Source organism: Canis lupus, chromosome 23, assembly GCF_011100685.1.
Source record: "Canis lupus familiaris isolate Mischka breed German Shepherd chromosome 23, alternate assembly UU_Cfam_GSD_1.0, whole genome shotgun sequence".
Lineage (NCBI taxonomy): Eukaryota > Metazoa > Chordata > Mammalia > Carnivora > Canidae > Canis > Canis lupus.
The window spans coordinates 50167749-50190052 of NC_049244.1; the positions used below are offsets into that span (position 1 = coordinate 50167749).

Below are 22304 nucleotides of genomic sequence, written 5' to 3' on the forward strand. Positions count from 1 at the left end.
TGATCCAGAATGGTTTTCATATCAAAATGTTTTTATTTAATATAAAAGATAAACGGTGGTAGATGGATTATGTATTTTTATTCACTTAACAAATGTTTGAGTGCCTACTTTGTGCCAGTGACAGTTCCAGGTGCCAAGGGTAAAGTAATGAAAAGTGGACAAAAATCTGTTTTTCATTTTAGGTGGGAGTAGGGATGGGACAGCTAATACACAAACAAATACAGAATATGTCAAGTGTCAGACAGTGTTTAAGTACATTGAAAACAATACAGGAACTGTAGAGTTTTGCAGAATATGTGTGATTAAGGTTGTTACTCTTTATTTAGGATATTTTGGGCAGGGTATTCCTGTAAAATGGACATGAAGTAAGTGCTATTAACCCTTCTGGACATTTGGAGGAAGAGGAGATAGCAGTACAAGTCTAGGATGGGACCATGTTTGAGGAACAGCAAGAAAGACTACATGGTTGGAGCTGGTAAACATAGAGGAAGATTGGTAGAAGATGAGGTTGGAGAGTTTGTCAGGGTGGCCAGAACACAGACCACTATGAAACTGTTGGCTTTACTCATGGTCTAATTTCAGGATTACCTTGGTTACAGTGAAGTGAAAAGAGAAAGGGTCAAATGTAGAAGTAGGGAGGTCAGCTAGGAACCTATTGCAGCAATCAGGAGCAGAGGAATAAGGAATAAGGTTCTAGAGGTGGAAGTAGTCAAGAGAGCTTGGTTTCCCATATGGAGCTTGTATGTATTTTCTTAGATTTATACCTTAATATTTCATTTATTTGGCTGATAATCGGTTTTAATTTCATATTCCACTTGTTCATTGCTATTATATAGGAAAGCAATGAACTTCTGTAAATTAACCTTACATCCTACAACTCTGCTATAATTACTCACTAGTTCCTAGAATTTTTCTGTTGATTTTTTTTTTCAGATTTCTGTATAGATGATGATGTCATCTGAGAACAAAGAGAGTTTTATTTCTTCTTTCTCAACCTGTATGCCTTTTATTTCCTTTTCTTATTGCAGTAGTTAGGACTTTTTTTTTTTTTTTAAGATTTTATTTATTCATGAGAGATACAGGTAGAGGGAGAAGCAGGCTCCATGTAGGGAGCCCGATATGGGTCTCGATCCTGGGACTCCAGGATCACACCCTGAGCCAAAGGCAGGTGCCAAACTGCTGAGCCACCCAGGGATCCCTAGGACTTTTTATATAGTGTTGAAAAACAGTGGGGAGAGGGAACATCCTTGCCTTGTTCCTGATCTGAGTGGGAAAGTTTTGAATTTCTGTTATATGATTTTAGCTGTAGGTTTTTAGAAGATATTCTTTATCAAGTTGAGGGAGTTTCCCCCTATATTCCTAGTTTACGGAGAGTTTTTATCATGAATGAGTGTTGGATTTTTTCAGATGCTTTTTCTGCATCTATCAAATCAGATCATATAATTTTAAAAATCAGTGGAGGCCTATTGAAATTACCTATTTCTTGTGTGAGTTTTGGTAAGTTGTGTCTTTCAAAGAATTGGTCCATTTCATCTGTGTTATAAAATTTGTGGACATAGTTATTCATAATATTCCTTTATTATGTTAAAGTCCCTGGGACCTGTAGTGATGTTTCCTTTCTCATTTCTGATATTAGTAATTTGTGTCCTCTCTCTTTTTCTTAGTTAGCCTGGCTAGAAGCTTACCAATTTCGCCTGATCTTATCAAAGAAATAGCTTTTGATTTTTTTTTATTTTTGTTGTTGAATTCCTGTTTTCAGTTTCATTGATTTCTCTTTAATTTTTATTTGTTTTGATTACTTTGGATGTAATTTGTCCCTCTTTATTTATTTCATAAGGTGGAAGTTTAGGTGATTGAGTAAATCTTTTAATATATGCATTCAGTGCTGGAAATTTTCCTCTAGGCACTATTTTTGTTGTCTGTTGGTGTTCTGAGACCAATTTCCAGTGTGTGGGAGAGTTGAGGAGGGTTTCCAACACCAAGAAGCAATTCTTACACACCAGTATGGTATTTGAGAGGGCATCTCTCTCTCTCTCTCTCTCTTTCTTTCTTTCTTTTTTTTTTTTTAGATTTTATTTATTCATGAGAGAGAGAGAGAGAGGGGCAGAGACACAGGCGGAGGGAGAAGCAGGCTCCATGCTGGGAGCCCGACATGGGACTCGATCCCCGGTCTCCAGGTTCACACCCTGGGCTGAAGGCGGCGCTAAACCACTGAGCCACCTGGGCTGCGCTTGAGAGGGCATCTCAATTCAGCTCAATTCTGATATTATGTACCCAGAGTGTACATAGCACCAGATTTCTGGGGTTGAGGGCTGCATCCCACAAGACCACCACCCCCTTCCCTACCCACACATACTTCAGACACCAGTTGCAAGCCCAGGTTATCACTGTGCCTCTTACTGACCAACTATAGATTGGAGGTTCCAGTGACCCCCCTCCTTGGATTTCAGATATAAGTCGGAGGTCCAGGTTATGTGTATTCCGACTGACTGGCTGTAAATCAGAGATTCCCATGATCTCTTCCTCAGTTCAGTTAATTCTCTAGAGTGGCTCACAGAACTCAGAAACATTTTACCACTAGGTCATTGGTTTCTTATAGAAGAGTGTAATTTCAATGGAATATTCCTCAGCCATTAGAAACGACGAATACCCAGCATTTGCTGCTTCAATGTGGATAGAACTGGAAGGTATTATGCTGAGTGAAGTAAGTCAATCGGAGGACAAACATTATATAGTTTCATTAGTTCGGGGAATATAAAAAATAGTGAAGGGGATTAAAGGGGAAAGGAGAAAAAATGAGTGGGAAATATCAGAGAAGGAGACAGAACATGAGAGACTCCTAACTGGGAAAAGAACAAGGGGTAGTGGAAGGGGAGGTGGGCGGGGAGTGGGGGTGACTGGGTGACGGGCACTGAGGGGGGCACTTGACGGGATGAGCACTGGGTGTTATACTATATGTTGGCAAATTGAACTCTAATAAAAAAAAATACACACACACAAAAAGAAGGGTATAATTTGGGAACAACCGGATGGAAGAGATGTATAGAAGGGCAGAGAACGAGGAAGTGGCGTGGAGCTTCCGTGAAAGTTCCAAGCCTCTAATCACATGATTGTCTTGGCAGCCAGCCCCCATCCTTAGGTGCTTTTCAAAAGCTCTCATCTCTTAGAAAATTCCAAAGGTTTTGGGATCTGTGAGCCAGGAACTGTAATGAAGACCAAATAGAGGTTTCTTAAAAGTTATAATATTGCACCTTGCATCCTCCAAATTTTAGAACGTTGGTTCATTTCACTTTTGTTTAGTTCAAAATAATGCTTCATTTCTCTTAAGATTTCTTCTTTCATCATTGTTACTTAGAAGTCTTTAGTCTCCAAGTGTTTTGAGATTTTCCATCTGTCTTTTGGTTAATGTGATATCTGGTTTAATTCCATTGTAGTCTGAGAACAGACATTGTATGAGTTCTGTTCTTTTAAATTTATTAAGCTGTGTTTTATGTCTCAAAATGTGGTCTGCCTTGGTGAGTGTTCCAAGTGAGCCTGAGAACAATGTATGTTCTGTTGCATGAAGTAATCTATAGATGTCCATTACATCCCAGTTGATTGATGGTATCGTTGTGTCCTTACTGATCTGCTTGTTGGGTCTGTCCATTTCTGATAGAGGGATGTTGAAATCTTCAATTATAACAGCGGATTCACCTATTCTATCACTTTTTGCCTCATGTATGTTGATGATCTGTTGTTATGTGCATATACATTACAGATTACTGTCATCCTTGAGAGTTGACCTCTTTATCATCATATGTGCCCCCTCTTTATTCCTGATAACTTTCCTTGGCCCAGGCCTACTCTGGCTGACATTAATATAGCTCTTCTGCTATCTTTTATTAGCGTTAGCATGATGTACCTTTCTCCATCCCGCCCCCACCCCTTTTTTAAATTGAAGTATAGTTGTCACAGAATGTTATATTAGTTTCAGGTGTACAACATAGTGATCTAACAACTCTGGTCAGCAACTCTATGTATTGCGATGTGCCAGCTACAAGTGTAGCTACCGTCTCTCATCATACAAAGCTATTACAGTAACATTGGTTGTATTCTATACCTTTCATCCCTGCGATTCCACAACTGGAAGCTTGTACCTGTCACTTCCTTTCACCCATTTTGCCCACCCTCCACCCTCTTCCCTTTGTATTTTTGAGTCTGTTTGTATTTTTTTTTTTTTTTTAGATTCTACATATAAGTGGAACCATTCATCTATTTACTTTTAATCTGTATGTATCTTCATTATTTTTTAAAAATGATTTTATTTATCTGATAGAGCAGGGGAGAAACCATGAACAAGGGGAGGGGCAAAAGGAGAGGAAGAAGCAGGCTCCCCACTAAGCAGGGAGCCCGATGAGGGGCTCTGTCCCAGGACCCTGGGATCATGACCGGAACTGAAGACAGACGCTTAACCAACTGGGCCACCCAGGTGCCCCCCTCTGTGTGTCTTCAAAGTAGATTTCTTGTAGGTAGTATATAATTAGGTTTTGTTTCTTGACAATCTTTCTTTGAATTGGTGCATTTAGACCATTGACATTCAAAATAATTATTGATAACTTGATAATCCATCTTGATAAGGTTGGATTAATATTTATCATATCAGTTACTTCTGTATTTGTTGCTCTTGTTCTTTGTTTCTATTGTCTTCCATTCTTCTACCTTTTGTGGTTTCAATTGAACATTTTATGAGATTCAGTTTTCTCTCAGCACGTCAGTTATACTTCTCTTAGAGAAAGTTGTCCTACATTTTGCAATATACATTTACAACGAATTCACATTCATTTTCAATTTTTATTTATTTATTTATTTATTTATTTATTTATTTATTTATTTATTTATTTATGATAGTCACAGAGAGAGAGAGAGAGGCGCAGAGACAGAGGCAGAGGGAGAAGCAGGCTCCATGCACCGGGAGCCCGATGTGGGATTTGATCCCAGGTCTCCAGGATCGCGCCCTGAGCCAAAGGCAGGCGCCAAACCGCTGCGCCACCCAGGGATCCCCCATTTTCAAATATATTACCCGTGAAGTTGTATAGTGTTAACTTGATAAATCTAGATAAACCTAATTTTTCCCTCCCATTTCTGTCATCCATTTCACTTATACACCAGCATGCCTATGTACACGTGTATGTAACCATATGTAATTGAATACATTGTTGCTGTTATTATTTTGAAGAGAGGGTTATCAGCTCAATTATGAAGAAAAAAGTTTTTATTTTACCTTCATTTATTCCTTCTCTGATATTCTTTTTTTTATGTACACTAAAGTTTCTGACCTTTATCATTTTCCCTCTCTCTAATGAAATTTTTATCATTTCTTACAAGGCAAGTTGGCTGGCAACAAACAACCTCAGTACTTGTCTGAGAGAGTCTTTATTTTTCTTTACTTTTGGATGATAATTTCTCAGGGTACAGAATTTTAAGTTGATGGGTTTTTTTCCCCTCTCAACATATTTTTAAATTTAATTTTTTTAGCTCTTTTAGGATGGACAACATTGTAAGATATTTAAAGTATGCAATGTGCTGATTTGATATAGGTATACATAATAAAAGGAGTTAACTGACACATCCATCACCTCACATATTTGCCTTTTTTTTTTGTGTGAGAATATTTAAGTTCTCTTAACACAGTATTGGGTAATTAAATTTGCTATCAATTATAGTCATGATACTATTAATTGGATCTTCAGACTTTGTCTTACAATTGAAAGTTTGTACCCTTTTTACCAACCTCTCCCTATTTCCCCCCACCAGGCCCTTGCGATCACTTTTCCATTCTCTATTTCTGATTTCAACTGTTTATTGATTGATTGATTCTACATATAAGTGATACTATGCAGTATTTGTCTTTGGCTTATTTCACTTAGCTTTATGTCCTCCAGATTCACCTCTGTTGCTGCAAATGACAGGAGTTCCTTCTTTTTAAAAGCTGAATAGTATTCCACTTTGTGTGTGTATATTATGTTTGTGTTTCTACCTATGTATTTTTCCTTGATCCCTTGATAGACACTTGTTTCCCATGTCCCGTCTGTTGTGAGTAATGCTGCAGTGAACATACAGACATCTCTTTGAGATAATGGTTTCCTGTTCTTTGAATGTGTATCTAGACGTGGGATTTCTGGATCATACAGTAATTCTAGTTTTAATTTTTTGTGGAGCCTCCATACTGTTTTCCATCGTGACTTTTATATTCCCACCAGCAGTTTACAAGGAGTTCCTTTTCTCTGCCTCTTTGCCAGCAATTATCTTGGCTTTTTCATAGTAGACATCCTAATAGGTGTGAGAGGACATCATCATTGTGAATTAGATTTGCATTTCCCTGATGATTAGCGATATTGAGCATTTTTATGTACCTTTTGGCCATTTGTAGGTCTTTTGAAAAATACCTCTTCAAGTCTTTTGCCCATTTTTAAATTGGGCAGTCAGTGGTATTTGTTGTTGTTGTTGATGGTTTCCTTTACTGTACAGAAGCTTTTTAGTTTGATATAATCTCACTTATTTTTTGCTTTTGTTGCCTTTGCTTTTGATGTCAAATCCAAAAAATCATTGCCAAGACAGGTGTCAGGGGGCTTTTTTCCCTGTGATTTCTTCTAGGAGTTTTGTGATTTCAGGTTTTACATTCAAGTCTTTAATCTGTTTTGAGTTGATTTTTGTATATGGTATAAGGTAGGGATTCTGTTTCATTCTTTTGTTTGTGGCTGGCTGGTTTTCTGAGCACCATTTTTGAAGAGACTACCCTTTCCTCACTGTATGTTCTAGGCTCCTTTGTTGTAAATTGGTCATATATACATGAGTTTATTCTGGGCTCTTGATTCTGTTCTTTGGTTTGTGCATATTAGTCCAATACTGTACTGTTTTGATTACTATCGCTTTGTAATGTAGTTTGAAATCAGGACCTCTGATACCTTGTGCTTTGTTTTGTTTTTTTTCCTCAAGATTGCTTTGGCTCTTTTGTGGTTTGATACAAACTTTAGAATTCCTTTTTTTCTGTCTATGAACAGCCATTGGAATTTTGATAGAGATTGAATTGAATCTGTAGATTGCTTTGGATAGAATAGATATTTCAAGTTTTCTTCTAATCTATATAGGTTATTCATTTATTTGTGCCTTCTTCAGTTTCTTCATTTTCAGTATATAGATCTTTCACCTCTTTGGTTAAGTTTGTTCCTAAATATTTTATTCTTTTTGACGCTATTGTGAATGGGAACATTTTCTTAATTTCTCTGATAGTTTTTTAATTTACAGAAACATAACTGACTTTGATACATGGATTTTTCTATGTCACAGTGTTGCTGAAATATGTTTTTTGTTGTAACAGTTTTTGGTGGAGTCTGTTTGAGAGCTTTGTTTTTTTCTTGATGTAATTATTAATTGCCATAAACTTCTCTCTTAGAATTGCTTTTGCTACATCACATTATCTTTGGTTGTTGTTTCCATTTTTATTTGTCTCAGATTTTTTCTTTTCCTTTTTCCTTTGACCCATTCATTTGTCAACAGCATGTTTTTTAATCTCCACGTATTTATGGATTTTCCAGTTTTGTTTTTGTAATTGATTTCTAGTTTCTTAACCATTGTGGGTGGAAAAGACATTTGATAGGATTTTAATCTTCTTAGATGAGATTGGATTCTGATATATTTTTGAAAGGAGAGACAAAGGAGTTGCTGTTGGATTGCATGTGGAGTTGGGGGAAAAGGAGTATAGTTGAGTTTTAACTCCCGTATTTTTTGGTCCACGCATCCAGAAAGTTGAAGTTTCTGTTCACCTGATGGGAAAGAATGCAGTTATGCAAGTCTGTATACAACTCAAGATGCTGGGTGCCTGGGTGGCTCAGATGGTTAAGTGTCTGCCTTCGGCTCAGGTCATGATCCCAGGGTCCTAGAATTGAGCCCAGTATTGGGATTCCTGCTCAGTGGAGAGCCTGCTTCTCCCTCTCCCCCTACCCCTCCCTCCTGTTCATTCTTTCTCTCTCCCTCTTTCTCCATCTCAAATACATTAAAATCTTAAAAAAAATTCAAGATGCCTTATTAAACATAGAAATAAAGGTATGAGTAGGCAGTTGTCTAAGTCTAGACTGTAGAGTAGAAAACTGGGCTAGAGGTATAAAGTTGGGGGTATACTATCATATGGATACAATGTAAAGTCATGAGAGTTTAGATCTCAATGTATGGAGAAGAGACTTAAGGGCTGAGTATTGGGTAACTTTCATGTGTAGAGATGGATAAGATGAGGAGGAACCAACAAAGATTAAGAAGGATCAGACAATGAACCCAGAGAGTGGTGTCCTAGAATCCAAGGAAAGAAAATGTGAGGTTCTTTAGTATAGTAGAATGACTATGAGTTTGGGAGCCTGCTAGGCCTGATTTAATTACTTAACTAGCTGTAACTTTTCTTGGTATCTCAGAGCCATAAACAGGGGTAACGCATGCACAAGTAAACATCTGGCCTAACATCTGTTGCTTAGATAATAATTTGTCAGAAACACATTAGTCAAATCCACAAAGTTACATTTGTGGTTGATAGTATCTAAGAAAGGGATACTTAGCATATTCTGACAGGCCTAATATATGAGGTTCTTCTAATACATAAAATTGATAGCTGCATATTGCATGAGAAAGCCATGTGGGATTGAGAGCCAAAATTGAGTTATCATTGTGTTAAATAGAGTAATCTGGGTGGAGAAGTGAAAGTACTAGGAAATAATCTCTGTAGGACTTAATTCACTGTCCTGTGTAGTTCATTAATTGCTATATAAGGACTTTTAAAGAAAAAATGTGGCCTTGCAGTTTGTTTTGTGTGTCTTTTTTCCTGTAAAAATGCACTAATTTGTATCCATTTTCACATTTATAGAGGAAATTGTGAGGAATTACTGTGGGTACTTAGTTGAGTCTTCAAACATGAAAAAAATTTTAATTTGTGATTATTTTCTCTATAAAGGTATAGCAAATGAATCTAAAAAATTATATGGAGCACAGTTCCACCCTGAAGTTGGCCTTACAGAAAATGGGAAAGTAATACTGAAGAATTTCCTCTACGATATAGCTGGGTGCAGTGGGACCTTCACCGTGCAGAACAGAGAACTGGAGTGCATTCAAGAGGTCAAAGAGAGAGTAGGCACATCAAAGGTTTTGGTAAGGAATTTACATCTGAAAGTCTACAAATTTATGTCATTGTTAGAGCTGACTTTGTCGCCATAGCCCTTCACTGTTGACTGGCTGATGGGCCGTTGTGTGAGTTGCACTGTTTCGAGGTGCTTTTTCAGTTACTGTGTATCCTTTTGGTAAAAACTTTTTAATGGTAAAGGTTTAAGAAGATAGTTTTTATTTTATTTTCTTGCTTATTGTACTCAGCTTGATTTTTCTTTTAATTTCATCTTGTAGGTTTTACTCAGTGGTGGAGTAGACTCAACAGTCTGTACAGCTTTGCTGAATCGTGCTTTGAGCCAAGATCAGGTCATTGCTGTGCACATTGATAATGGCTTTATGAGAAAACGAGAAAGCCAGTCTGTAGAAGAGGCCCTCAAAAAGCTTGGAATTCAGGTCAAAGGTATTCATGAATCCCTTGAGTGAGCTCGTCGCCTTAACCATGTACAGGTTTCTAGGGCGCCTGGATGCTCTAGTCATTTGAGTGTCCAATTTATGATTTTTGGCTCAGGTCAGGATCTCAGGGACATAGGATCAAGCCCTGCCTCCTGTTCCACCCAGTGGGGAGTCTGCTTGAGGTTCTCTCTCCCTCTGCATGTTTTTTACTTTTACATTATAATTATCTGGTTCATGAGGGGTCCCAGGATAAATTTTAAAACTGTTGATAACTCTTTTTTTTTTTTTTTTAAGATTTTATTTATTTATTCCTGAGAGACAGAGAGAGAGAGAGAGAGAGAGAGAGAGAGAGAGGCAGAGACATACAGGCAGAGGGAGAAGCAGGCTCCATGCAGGGAGCCTGACGTGGGACTGGATCCCTGGTCTCCAGGATCAGGCCCTGGGCCGAAGGCAGGCCCTAAACCGCTGAGCCACCGGGGGATCCCCTGTTGATAAGTCCCAATGTTATATGCATATCAGTAGAATTCCATCTACCATCCTATTCTCTTCTACTCATTCTCTTTTTGAATTTTCTTTTCCGATCCATAATATTATTTATGCATGAGAATTTCTAAGTCTTCCTACAATAAGTATGGATGTACAGATTATTTTATAAACTGAAAGACTTATACAGAGGAGTGAAGAGTTTATGGTCACTTTTTTTTCTAGTTTTATTGAGGAATAATTGATATACATTACTGTATAAGTTTAAGGCTACAGTATGATGATTTGATTTTTACATATATTTTGAAAGAATTGTCACAAATGTCTGAGTTAACTTCCATATTCTCATACAGGGACAATAAAAAGGAAAAAAATTATTATTTTTATTTTATTTTTTTTTTGGAAAAAAAATTATTATGTGAACTCTTAGGGTTTACTTTCAACTCTTCTGTATATCAACCAGCAGTATTACCTGTAATCGTCATGTTTAATGTAGCGTTTTTACTTATTTATCTTGTAACTGGAAGTTTATACTTTTTAACCACCTTCTTCCAATTCCCCTTCTCCACATCCCCCACCTCTGATAACAAGTCTGATTTCTTTTTCTATGAGTTTCATTTTTTAGGTTCTTTTTTTTAAAATTAATTAATTTATTTTTAAATTTTTTAGGTTCTTTTTTTTTAATTTTTTAGGTTCTAAATATTATAAGTGAGATCATACCATATTTGTCTTATTTTACTTAGCATATTGCCTTTAAGGTCCATGTATGTTGTCACAAATGGTAGGGTTTCCTTGTTTTTTTTATGGATGAATAATTTTCCATAGTATGTGTGCACGCGCACACACACACACACACACACACACACACATATGTACACCACATCTTTATTCATGTATTGATGTACTTAAGTGGTTTCCATATCTTAGCTATTGCAAATAATGCTGCTATGAGTATGGGAGTGCAGATATCTGAGTGTTTTCATTTCCTTTGGGTATATCTCCAGAAGTGGAATTACTGGATCACATGTTATTTTTATTTATAATTTTTTGAGGATCCTTTGTCTTAAGAAGGATTTCATTTTATTTTTAGAGAGAGATTGTGAGTGGCTGGGGGCAGGCAGAGGGAGAGGGGGAGAGAGAATTCTAAGCAGACTCCACGTTGAGCATGGAGCCCAACATGGGACTCTATCTCACAACACTGAGACGTGACCTTTTTTTATTTTTTTTTAATTTTATTTACTTATGATAGTCATACAGAGAGAGAGAGGCAGAGACATAGGCAGAGGGAGAAGCAGGCTCCATGCACCAGGAGCCCAATGTGGGATTTGATCCCGGGTCTCGAGGATCGCGCCCTGGGCCAAAGGCAGGCGCCAAATCGCTGCGCCACCCAGGGATCCCAGCTTTTATTATCTCTTATCTTGATCATGGCCATTCTAACAGGTATGAGGTGATATCTCATTGTGGTTTTAATTTGCATTTCCCTAATAAGTAGTGATATTGAGCATCTTTCTAGGTACCTATTGTCCTTTTGTATATCTTCTTTTGAGAAATGTCTGTTCAGGTCCTCTGTCCATTTTTTGATTGAGTAATTTGTGTTTTTCCTGTTGAATTTTATAAATTCTGTATATACTTTGGATATTAAACCTTTATCAGAAATATGGCTTACAGATATTTTTCCCCATTCTGTAGATTCTTTTTTTTTTAATCTTTTCTTTTGCTGTTCAGAAATTATTTTACTATTAAAGATTTTGAGAGAGAGAAAGCATGAGCAAAGGAGGAGGGGCAGAGGGAGAAGCAGACTCCCCACCTGAGCAGGGAGCCTGATCCAGGGCTCAGTTCCAGGACTCTGAGATCATGACCTGAGTCGAAGGCAGATGCTTAGGCTACTGAGCAACGTAGGCACCCCTGCAGAAGTTCTTTAGATTGATGTAGCCTCACTTGTTCATTTTTGTTCATACTTTAGGTGTCCTCTAAAAACTCATTACCAAGACCCATGTCAAGGAACATTATTCCTATATTTTCTTCCAGGGGTTTCATGGTTTCAAGTCTTATGTTTAGGTTTTTAATCTATTTTGAGTTAACTTTTCTGAGTAGTAGAAGATATGGGTCCAGTTTATTCTTTTACATTGCATATCCAGTTATTCCACCATGATCTATTGAAGAGACTGTCTTTTCTCTATTGAGTATTCTTGGCTCCCTGTCAAATATTAGTTGACTATATATGCTTGGGTTTATTCTGGGCTCTTGATTCTCTTCCATTTGTTTGTATGTTTTCATGCCAGTACCATACCATTTGGTGATAGTTTTACAGTATAGCTAGAAATCCAGAACTGCGATGCTTCCTGCTTTGTTGTCCTTTCCCAGGTCTTTTGTGGTTATATATACATTTTGGGAGTGTTTTTTTCTATCCCTTGGTATAGTGATTATGTTGACTCTATAAATGGCTTTTGGTAGTATTGACATTTAAACAGTATTTTTCCTGTCCATGAACATGGATATCCATCCATTTATTTATGTTGTCTTTGATTTCTTGCATCAATCACTTGTAGCTTTCATAGTAGACATCTTACACTTTCTTGATTTTATTTCTAAGTATTATTACTTTTGGTACTGTTGTAAATGGGATTGATTTCTATATTTCTAATTTTGGAAAATTTGTTATTGGTGTATAGACACACTACTGATTTTTATATGTTAATTTTGTATCCTATAACTTTACTGAATTCACGGATCAGACCTAACAGTTTTTGGTTGAGTTTTATGGTTTTACGGTTTTCTATTAAATTATGTTATCTGCAAATACAATTTAATTTTTTCCTTTCCAATTCTGATAGCTTTTATTTCTTTTTCTTGCCTGATTGTTCTAGCTGGGACTTCAATATTTATGTTGAATAGGAGGAATAGTGAGAGTGGGCACTCTTGTCTTGTTCCTTGTCTTAGAGGGAAAGCTTTTACCTTTTCACCATTGAGTAAGTTATAACCTGCGGGCTTATTGTATGTGGTCTTTCTTTCTTTCTTTTTTTTTTTTTTTTTAATATTTTACTTATTTATTCATGAGAGACACAGAGAGAGAGAGAGGCAGAGAGGCACAGGGAGAGGGAGAGGCAGGTTCCCTGTGGGGAGCCCCATGTGGGACTTGTTCATAGGATCCAGTATCACGCCCTGAGCCAAAGGCAGTCACTCAACCACTGATCCACCTGGGCATCCCATATATGGCCTACCTTATGTTGAGATGTGCTCCTTCTCTGCCTAATTTGTTGAGTATAATCACTTTTTTTTTTTAAGTCCACTAGTAAACTACTTAGGTTTTAACTGTATTTATATTTGTAGCTTTTATATATTTTTTTAAGTTCATTTATTTATTTTAGAGCATACATGAGCCGGTAAGCCAGGGGAGGGTCAGAGGAAGAGGGAGAGAAGCAGACTCCCTACTGAGTATGGAGCCCAGTGTGGGGGCTTGATTTTAGAACCCTGAGGTTCTGATCTGAGCCAAAATCAAGAATCAGATGCTTAACCCACTAAGCCACCCAGGTGCCCCTGTCTTTCATACTTTTTAAAAACAAAGTGTGATCAATAATATATTGAAATCAAGTCCATACCCTAATGATACAAACCATACATATTATTGAATTAGAATTGATGCCAGAAGGTTAAATATAAAATGAACGCTTGGAGTTAATCATAAAGTGAAGATGAGTCTCTTTCTTTTTTGAAACGTCACTAAAATAACATTACAGGTGTAAAACAAGTGTAATGCCACAAGAACAAGGAATAGAGGAGGTGATAGTAGTCTGATGGTCTTACAAAATGTTGGAAGGTGGAAAGAAGATAATACGGATTTTCTCTGATAAGTAAATGACCCTTGACCCTTAAGTTTCAGGATCCCTCACTAGCCTTCACTAGGATTTTGGAAAAAATCCTGTAATGGGTCCTTGTAGTGTCTTTACATAGTCATACGTTGTTAAAGATGCAAATAAGATATTTTAATAATCCCCAATTTACTGGTATTTCTCAGTGAAGTAGCCAGCTGTATTTCAGTGAAATTCACTAGTTGTTCAGCCTTACTACCAAATAGAGATCTTATATTTAAAGTACTTTGCTCTTTAAAAATAAAAGGATAGCCAGCAATTGCTAAATATGTGTTGATAAACATCAGTTTTTAAGAGACTGGTTAATTCAATGGACGGTTCTGAGGACCTTGATTCTTGTATACGAACCACTGCTTTCAGTTCCCTTGGGGCTGTGCTTGTTTGTTCCTTTGGCTTTTGCTTGGTGCTCTGGTAGGGCACTGAATCCAGGGAAAGCAACCAGCATAGTGTATGATGTCATGGCCTTAGATTACTAAATGCCACAGGATTCTCAAAAACAAACAAACAAATAAACAAACAAACAAACCACCAAAAAGTAATGAGTACCTATGTCTGGACTCTGTTAATCATGATTTATTAGTAGTTCTGTAATATGTAGGGAGGGTAAGGGTGATCGAAAGATCCACCCAGGTTTTCTTTCTGTAGTTTGACCCATTATTTATGTTTTTTAAAAATCTTCTAGTTTTAAAACATGCATCTTGGGGTAGCCCTGATGGTTCAGTTGTTTGGCGTCGCCTTCAGCCCGGGGTGTGATCCTGGAGACCTGGGGTCGAGTCCCAAGTCAGGCTCCCTGAATGGTGCCTGCTTCTCCCTCTGCTTGTGTCTGTGCCTCTTTCTCTGTCTCTCATGAATAAATAAATTAAATCTTTAAAAATAATAAAACATGCTTCTCTTTCTTCCTCAGTGATAAATGCGGCTCATTCTTTCTACAATGGAACAACAACTTTACCAATATCAGATGAAGATAGAACTCCACGAAAAAGAATTAGCAAAACACTAAATATGACAACAAGTCCTGAAGAGAAAAGAAAAATTATTGGGGATACTTTTGTTAAGGTATCTTCCTAATATCTACAATGTGTACTGTTTTTGATGTGAATTTTAATATTTATTTTTCCTTGTCTTTATATCAAATAAATTTGCTGACTAATTTTTATTGTTTTTTGGTTAAGAATTTTGGTGTATGTTACTATGACACTAACTGGTAGAAACGGTTTTATGTTTTAAAAAACATGTATACTTGGTAGGCTCTTATTGTAACTACTTAAGAATAGCAATTTCAGTTGATATAAGACTTTAGTTCTTTGGGTATTTCAATGGTTAGTTATCAGGCTTTTGAATATTTGCCTATCTTTATGAATATTTTTAAAGCATATGTTCTTAAAAGAATTTATTTTGGGAGTTGGTGTAGATTTTATCTCTTGGTCAGTATTGCAAAAGGATTCTGAGAAATCTTGCAAAAAGCATAAAAAAGACTTTGCTATCTTTTTTAAAGATTCATCTCTTAAAAGACTTTTACTCCTCTCGATTATAGATTGCCAATGAAGTAATTGGAGAAATGAACCTGAAACCAGAGGAAGTTTTCCTTGCCCAAGGTACTTTACGGCCTGATTTAATTGAAAGCGCATCCCTTGTTGCAAGTGGCAAAGCTGAACTCATCAAAACCCATCACAATGACACAGAGCTTATCAGAAAGTTGAGAGAAGAGGTAAAAGCTTATAAGAACTTTGCCATAAAATCTTTCTCTCTCCCACCCTCCCTGAATCATTTTTAAATGTACAGTTCAGTAATGATAAGCGTATTTACATTGTTGTGAGACAGATCTCCTCAAGTTTTTCATCTTGTAAAACTGAACCTTTATACCCCTTGAACAGCAGCTGCTTTGTTCTCCTTCTTTCCAGCTCTTAGTAATCACCATTCTACTGTCTGTCTCCGTGGATTTGACTACTTTAGATACTCTGTATAAGCGAAGTCATACAGCATTTGTCTTTTTGTGACCTGGCTTATCTCATTTAGCATAAATCCTCAAGGTTCATCCGTGTTGTAACACGTGACAGGATTTTCTTCCTTTTTAAGGCTAATATTTAGTTGTATGTATATACACATTGTTTATCCACTTATCTGTCAATGGACATTTGGGTTGCTTCTACTTTTTGGCTATTGTGAATTGTGGTGCTACAAACGTGAGTTGATAGATATGTTTTGGAGACCCTGTTTTCAGTTTTTTTGGTTATATACAAGAAGTGGTATTGCCAGATCAAATGGTAGGTTTTTTTTTTTTAAGATTTTATTTTTGAGTAATCTCTACAGTCAACATGAGGCGTGAATTTACAACCCCAAGATCAAGAGTTGCGTGCTCTACTAAGTCAGACCAGCACTCCTTGGTAGTTCTATTTTTAATTTTTAAAAGGAACCTAATGTTTCCATAATAGTTACATCATATTATAATCTACCAGCAATGTTCCAATTTGTCCACACTTCACCAACAATTGTTATTTTCTCACTCTCTATTTCTTTCTTTTATTATTATTATTTTTTTGTGATTCACACCCATTAAAATGGCTACTATCTGTATAGTGGCATCTCATTGTGGTTTTGATTTGCATTTTCTTAATAACTAATGATGTTGAGCATCTTTTCATATGCTTATTGGCCATTTGTATATCTTCTTAGGAAAAATGCCAGATCTTTTGCACATTTTTAATTGGTTTATCTTTTTATTACCGAATTGTAAGTGTTCTTTATACACTCTATAGGTTCTTTATCAGATAGGAGTAGGTCGTCTTTTCGCTTAATGGTGTTATTTGGAGAGCTTTAATTTTGAGACACTAGTATATTTTCTGATGCCTTGTATTCTAATGAGAGTTAGATCGGAGATGGTGGGTAGGGCGGCTCCTCTGATTTATTTATATTTGAAAGGTTTATATTTAAAATGTGTTTTAAAGAGAAGTATGAAGATCAGTAAAATATTCATCTAATTTCTTATGAACACATGGAAGAAAATACTTTAAAATATGAAATTTTAAAAAATGTTTTTTTAAATTTAAGGTGAGAGACAGCAGGAAAGGCCTATAATTTGTTACTCTTTATTTTCCATGTCCTTTCCATTTCTAATTTGTATTAATTGGCTTTTTCCCTCTGTAGGGAAAAGTAATAGAACCTCTGAAAGATTTTCATAAGGATGAAGTAAGAATTTTAGGCAGAGAACTTGGACTTCCAGAAGAGTTAGTTTCCAGGCATCCATTTCCAGGTAAAAATAAATAAATAAGTAAATAAATAGAACTGATTGCTTGATTTGTCATTAAACCTTCATGTTGAAGAAAAATCAATTCAGACAATTTTGAAATAACTTTTTATCTCAGGGAATATATAACTTTAGAAAAAGGTGTAGGTAGGGTACAAAAGTCTTCTTAGTATCTATTGTGTATACTTCATTTTCTTACATAATCATTTTCCATTGTATTTACACCACCCCAGTGAGTCTGGGCTATGATGTTGCCATCAGATAAGAAAACCAAGGCATGGGGTATTTTAGTAACATTTGCCACACAGTTTTTTACAAGTCTTAATTTACTTCTTATTTTAGACAGAGAGCAAGCATGTGCTTGCCAGCAGGGAGAGAAGCAGAGGGAGAGAATCAAGCAGGCTGCATGCCCAGTTTGGCAGCCCAGAGTGGGGTTAGGATATGACCTGAGCTGAAATTAAGAGGCAGACACTTAACAAGCTGAGTCACCTAGGTGCCCCACATTGTCACACAATTCTTAGTGTTAGAACTGTGATTTATATGTTCTTTCTACTATACCGTGATGGCTTCCATGGAAGTCCAGGTTAAAATGTGGTTCTCTGAAATCCTAATCCAATGGTTGTCTTGTCTGAATGAATGAATTAACTTTTTTTTCATAGTGCTATATGTAAGTAATTCATGAACAAATAAAAAATATTCAGTTTAAGTAGTCATTTGCTGCAATCATGTAGAAAGATAACTAGAGATAGTATTTCTTTAAAGTTAAGACTGAGAGTCGTAACATTGTTTTCATTATAATTTCTTGAGTTTGGTAAGTCTTAGACCTCATTTTCTGGCTCTTTATAATAGTCATTATGTGACGAGTTGAGAGAATGGTCTAATTAAATTCAACAACATAGTAAAAGTTAACATTTCTTAAGTACTAAGATGTGCTAGGCTTTCTGCTAATTATTTTACACATACTGTCTTATTTGATCCTCGATAAAACTACCATCTATTTATAGATGAGGAAATTTTGGGGATGGAGCCCAATTTGCCAAAAGTTAATGCAGATTAGGTTTGGAGCTGGAATTCTAGCCTTGATAATCTCTCCTCAGAGCTTGTACTCGTGAATACCATGTTGGTCCTGTAAGCAGCGTGACAGAGGTATATAGCTCATGTAGTAGTTAGCACTGTTTGTATCAGTAAACTTCAAATTTGGGAATTTAAGGTGTTCTATCTAAACATTGTGTTGGCAAAGAATCGTGTGTGAATGTAACGGAGAGAGCCCAAGTGGTCCTGTGTCCTTGGTCATCATTTCACTAGATTCACTTGTCTTTTAAAAGCCTATTTTATGTATAGGATTTTTTATTAAAGATTTCTTTGGTAAAAAATATTTAGTTGCTTTTAAAAAGATTAGGCATACTATTTACCTTTTAAGCTGTTTATTCTACAGATGAAGAATAGAACTGGGGAGTTAATGGAACATGGCTAAGGTTTTGTCTATAATCAGCTGTCTCATGGGATGCCCTTTCTGTTATAGTAAAGAAGCAGAATAATTTTTTTTTTAATAGATCCATGTCATTTTGTATTCATCCTTCTAAGAAGTTGGTGAAATAGAAATACCAGTTCACATTTTTGGAATTAAACAGTTTGTTGTCCTTTTTTTTTTGAACAGCAGATTCTTCTTCCTAAAATTAGATTGGTAGTTGAACCCAGGTGGTGAATAATAAGGTGGTTCATTACGTTGTTCTCTTTATTTTTCTATATATTTAAAAATTGCTTTGATAAGTTTAAAAAAATGAGCACCTATATTGTGAATTAATATTTATTGGAGAATTTTGTGACATTTCATACATGGACTATAAAAAATGGAAATCATTGATGTAGAGAGAAAGCATTTTATTTTATTTTTTTTTAAACTTTTTTCACGAATCTTTTTTTTTTTTTTAATTTTTTATTTATTTATGATAGTCACAGAGAGAGAGAGAGAGAGAGAGAGGCAGAGACATAGGCAGAGGGAGAAGCAGGCTCCATGCACCGGGAGCCCGACGTGGGATTCGATCCCGGGTCTCCAGGACCACACCCTGGACCAAAGGCAGGCGCTAAACCGCTGCACCACCCAGGGATCCCCAAGAGAGAAAGCATTTTAAAAAATGATCTGTTAGGGGATCCCTGGGTGGCTCAGCGGTTTAGCGCCTGCCTTTGGTCCAGGGTGTGGTCCTGGAGACCCGGGATCGAGATCTGCATCGTGCTCCCTGCACAGAGCCTGCTTCTCCCTCTCCCTGTGTCTCTGCCTGTTTCTCTCTCTCTCTATGTCTATCATGAATAAATAAATAAAATCTTAAAAAAAAAAAAAAAGATCTGTTGGATGGGAAAACTAATGGTTACATTTGAAATTAAACACTTAAAAAAAACTTTAAAGTAGTGGGGCTCAGTTGGTTGGGTCTCTGACTCTTGGTTTCAGCTTGGGTTGTAGTCTTGGGATCCTGGGATCAGCCCCCTAGTTGGTCTCCATGCTCAGCAGGGAGTTCTCTCTTCCCTCCCTCCACCCCTCCCCCCTGCCCATGTGCTCCCTCCCATAGATAAATAACCCCCCCCCCCCAAAAAAAAGAAAACGTAAAATGGTTGTATGTCAGTTGTATGTCAGTAAAACTGGAAAAAACTTACAGTGGCAAATGGAGTTTAATTTTTGGAAGGATTTTATATTGGAAACAGTGATATTTTTGTATTAGATATAAAACTTATATTAAGTACCATTGTTACTATTCTCTTTAGGTCCTGGCCTGGCAATCAGAGTAATATGTGCTGAAGAACCTTATATTTGTAAGGACTTTCCTGAAACCAACAATATTTTGAAAATAGTAGCTGATTTTTCTGCAAGTGTTAAGAAGGTAATAATTTGCATTGAATTTGTATATTAGAGGAGCTTTAAATAAACACAGCTCATCAATATAAGGAATTGAATAGATAATTGTAGTATTCTAGTATTTACAATGAATTTATTAGTTTCATTTTTTGAAAATTCAGAGTAATATAACATGTTAAATGACTATAAAGAAAATATTCTACAGAGACTTGTAAATCCAGACTTCCCTTTTCAGCCTTACAACAGATAAGATACCTGGAATCCCTAAAAAATGCTAGATATGAAAGGGTGTTTTTTTTTTTAATTTTTTTTAAAGATTTATTTATTTATTCATGATAGACACATAGGGAGAGAGGTGGAGACACAGGCAGAGGGAGAAGCAGGCTCCATGGAGGGAGCCCGATGTGGGACTCAATCCCGCGACTCCAGGATTACGCCCTGGGCCGAAGGCAGGCGCCAAACCGCTGAGCCACCCAGGGATCCCCCTGAAAGGGTGTTTAAAAATATTTTAGAGGTGCCTGGCTGGCTCAGTTAGTAGAGCATGTAACTCTTGGTCTTGGGTTATGAGTTTGAACCTCATGTTGGATTTAAAAAAACTTAAAAATATTTTATATGTAAAAAAAATAATTATATGTAGCACAAGAAAATGAGGGAAAACTTTTTTTTTTTTTTGGAAAACGTTTTAACTCCAAACTAAACTGAGGATGATGAGTGTTAGTCTCCCAGTCCTTCTATAGATTTGGTGCCTAAATTCATAATCTTTGTGGTCTGAAAAACTTAAAGCTAAGAATTTAAAATGGACCTTGGTTGGTAGTGCCTCCAGGTGTCAGGGTTAGCAATGTAAATTCTTTCCAGAGTGTCTTAAGGCCTTAAAATATCTCCACACATAGGGTTCCAGTGAATATATATGAACTTAAGTTGCAAAATACATGTTGAAATAAGGTAACATGAATGAGAACTAGTCGAAAAAACCGACAGGACAAGACCCTCAAACACTTCAGATACTGGAATTAGTATAAAGTATGTAGAATTAAAAGAAGCAATTGATAATAAGAATAAGGTATATGAAAAAAGAAAAAAAAAGAATAACGTATATGGTAAAAAAACTACCCAGATGACTTGGGCAGCTTTGAAAAAAATTAAGTTCCGGGAATGAAAATAACTGAAATTAAAAACAACTAAAGAAACAAGTAATGAACTAAAAGACTGATGATAAATTATCCAGAGATCAGAACAAAGCTTTAAAGAGAAGATAATTACAAGAGAGGTTAAAACAGAATGAAAAGGTCAACTTTAACATATCCCTAGGAGGAGATAATAGACAAACCTGTTTGAATTCTTCCACAGGATGAAAGATACCATGCCTCAGATTCAGGAAATGTAACCCATCTCATTTAGGCTAATGGTAAAAAAATTGATACCTAGTAGGCATACCTAGCAAAGCTGCAGACTGCCGAAGACAAAGCAACTGCAGAGGAAAGATTGATTACCCTTTGAAGGAAAGACTGTCATACTGAAAGCACAGTAAAAGCAAGAATATTTCAAAGTGCCATGAAAAAATAATTGTGAATAGTGAACAAATGAGCTGTCTCCTAAGAACTAGGGCAAATGAAGACATTTTTAGATAAACCATTTACTACCAGTAGTCCAGTACCTGAGGACCTAAAGGCAGTAGTTCTCAACCTGAAACCAACATGGGCTATATAATAAAAATAATCTCTAGTTTATAAAGATATTATAACAATATACAGCTAAAAAAGCATACAAGCCACAAGTAATTGGAGGTAAAGCATTCAAAAATGCTTGTACTGTTTGCTAGTAGAGAGAGATTGATTCTCTTTTGTTAAGTATCCATGTTAACACTTAAGGGGAACTGCTAAAAGAAGAAAAATACAGGGTTTAACCTCAAAACCAGTAGAAGGGAGATAAATGAGCTGGGAAAAATAATTTAGAAGAATGTAAGAGAAGTAAGAGAAGAGAAAGAAACCTAAAAACTGGGACAAATAGAAATTGCTGAATAAAATGGTAGGATGAAATCCAACCATATTATTAACACACAGTTATTTAAAAGGACTCACGTGGCTAGTTATAACATAGATTGCCAAACTAGATTGAAAAGTAAAATCTAATTCTAGTCTCTTTACCTAAGGATAGAAGGAGTGAAAGGAAGAGTGGAAGAGCATACCAGGCAAATAGACCAAAAAAAAAAAAAAAAAAAAGTGGGTAGAGATCTATTAATTTTAGATGAAGGTGACTTTATGGTAAAAAGTTTTATTATAAGGAA

The 22304-nt window shown here is 36.3% G+C and overlaps 1 protein-coding gene across 1 annotated transcript in view; it reads left to right on the top strand.

The window, feature by feature from the left end:
- Positions 1-22304, top strand: part of GMPS (guanine monophosphate synthase) — a 76831-nt gene that overhangs the window by 41587 nt on the left and 12940 nt on the right. Inside the window, 6 exon segments of the mRNA NM_001313780.1 lie at positions 8975-9168; positions 9418-9583; positions 14833-14984; positions 15463-15636; positions 17073-17178; positions 19930-20045. Coding sequence (NP_001300709.1) covers positions 8975-9168; positions 9418-9583; positions 14833-14984; positions 15463-15636; positions 17073-17178; positions 19930-20045 — 908 coding nt within the window.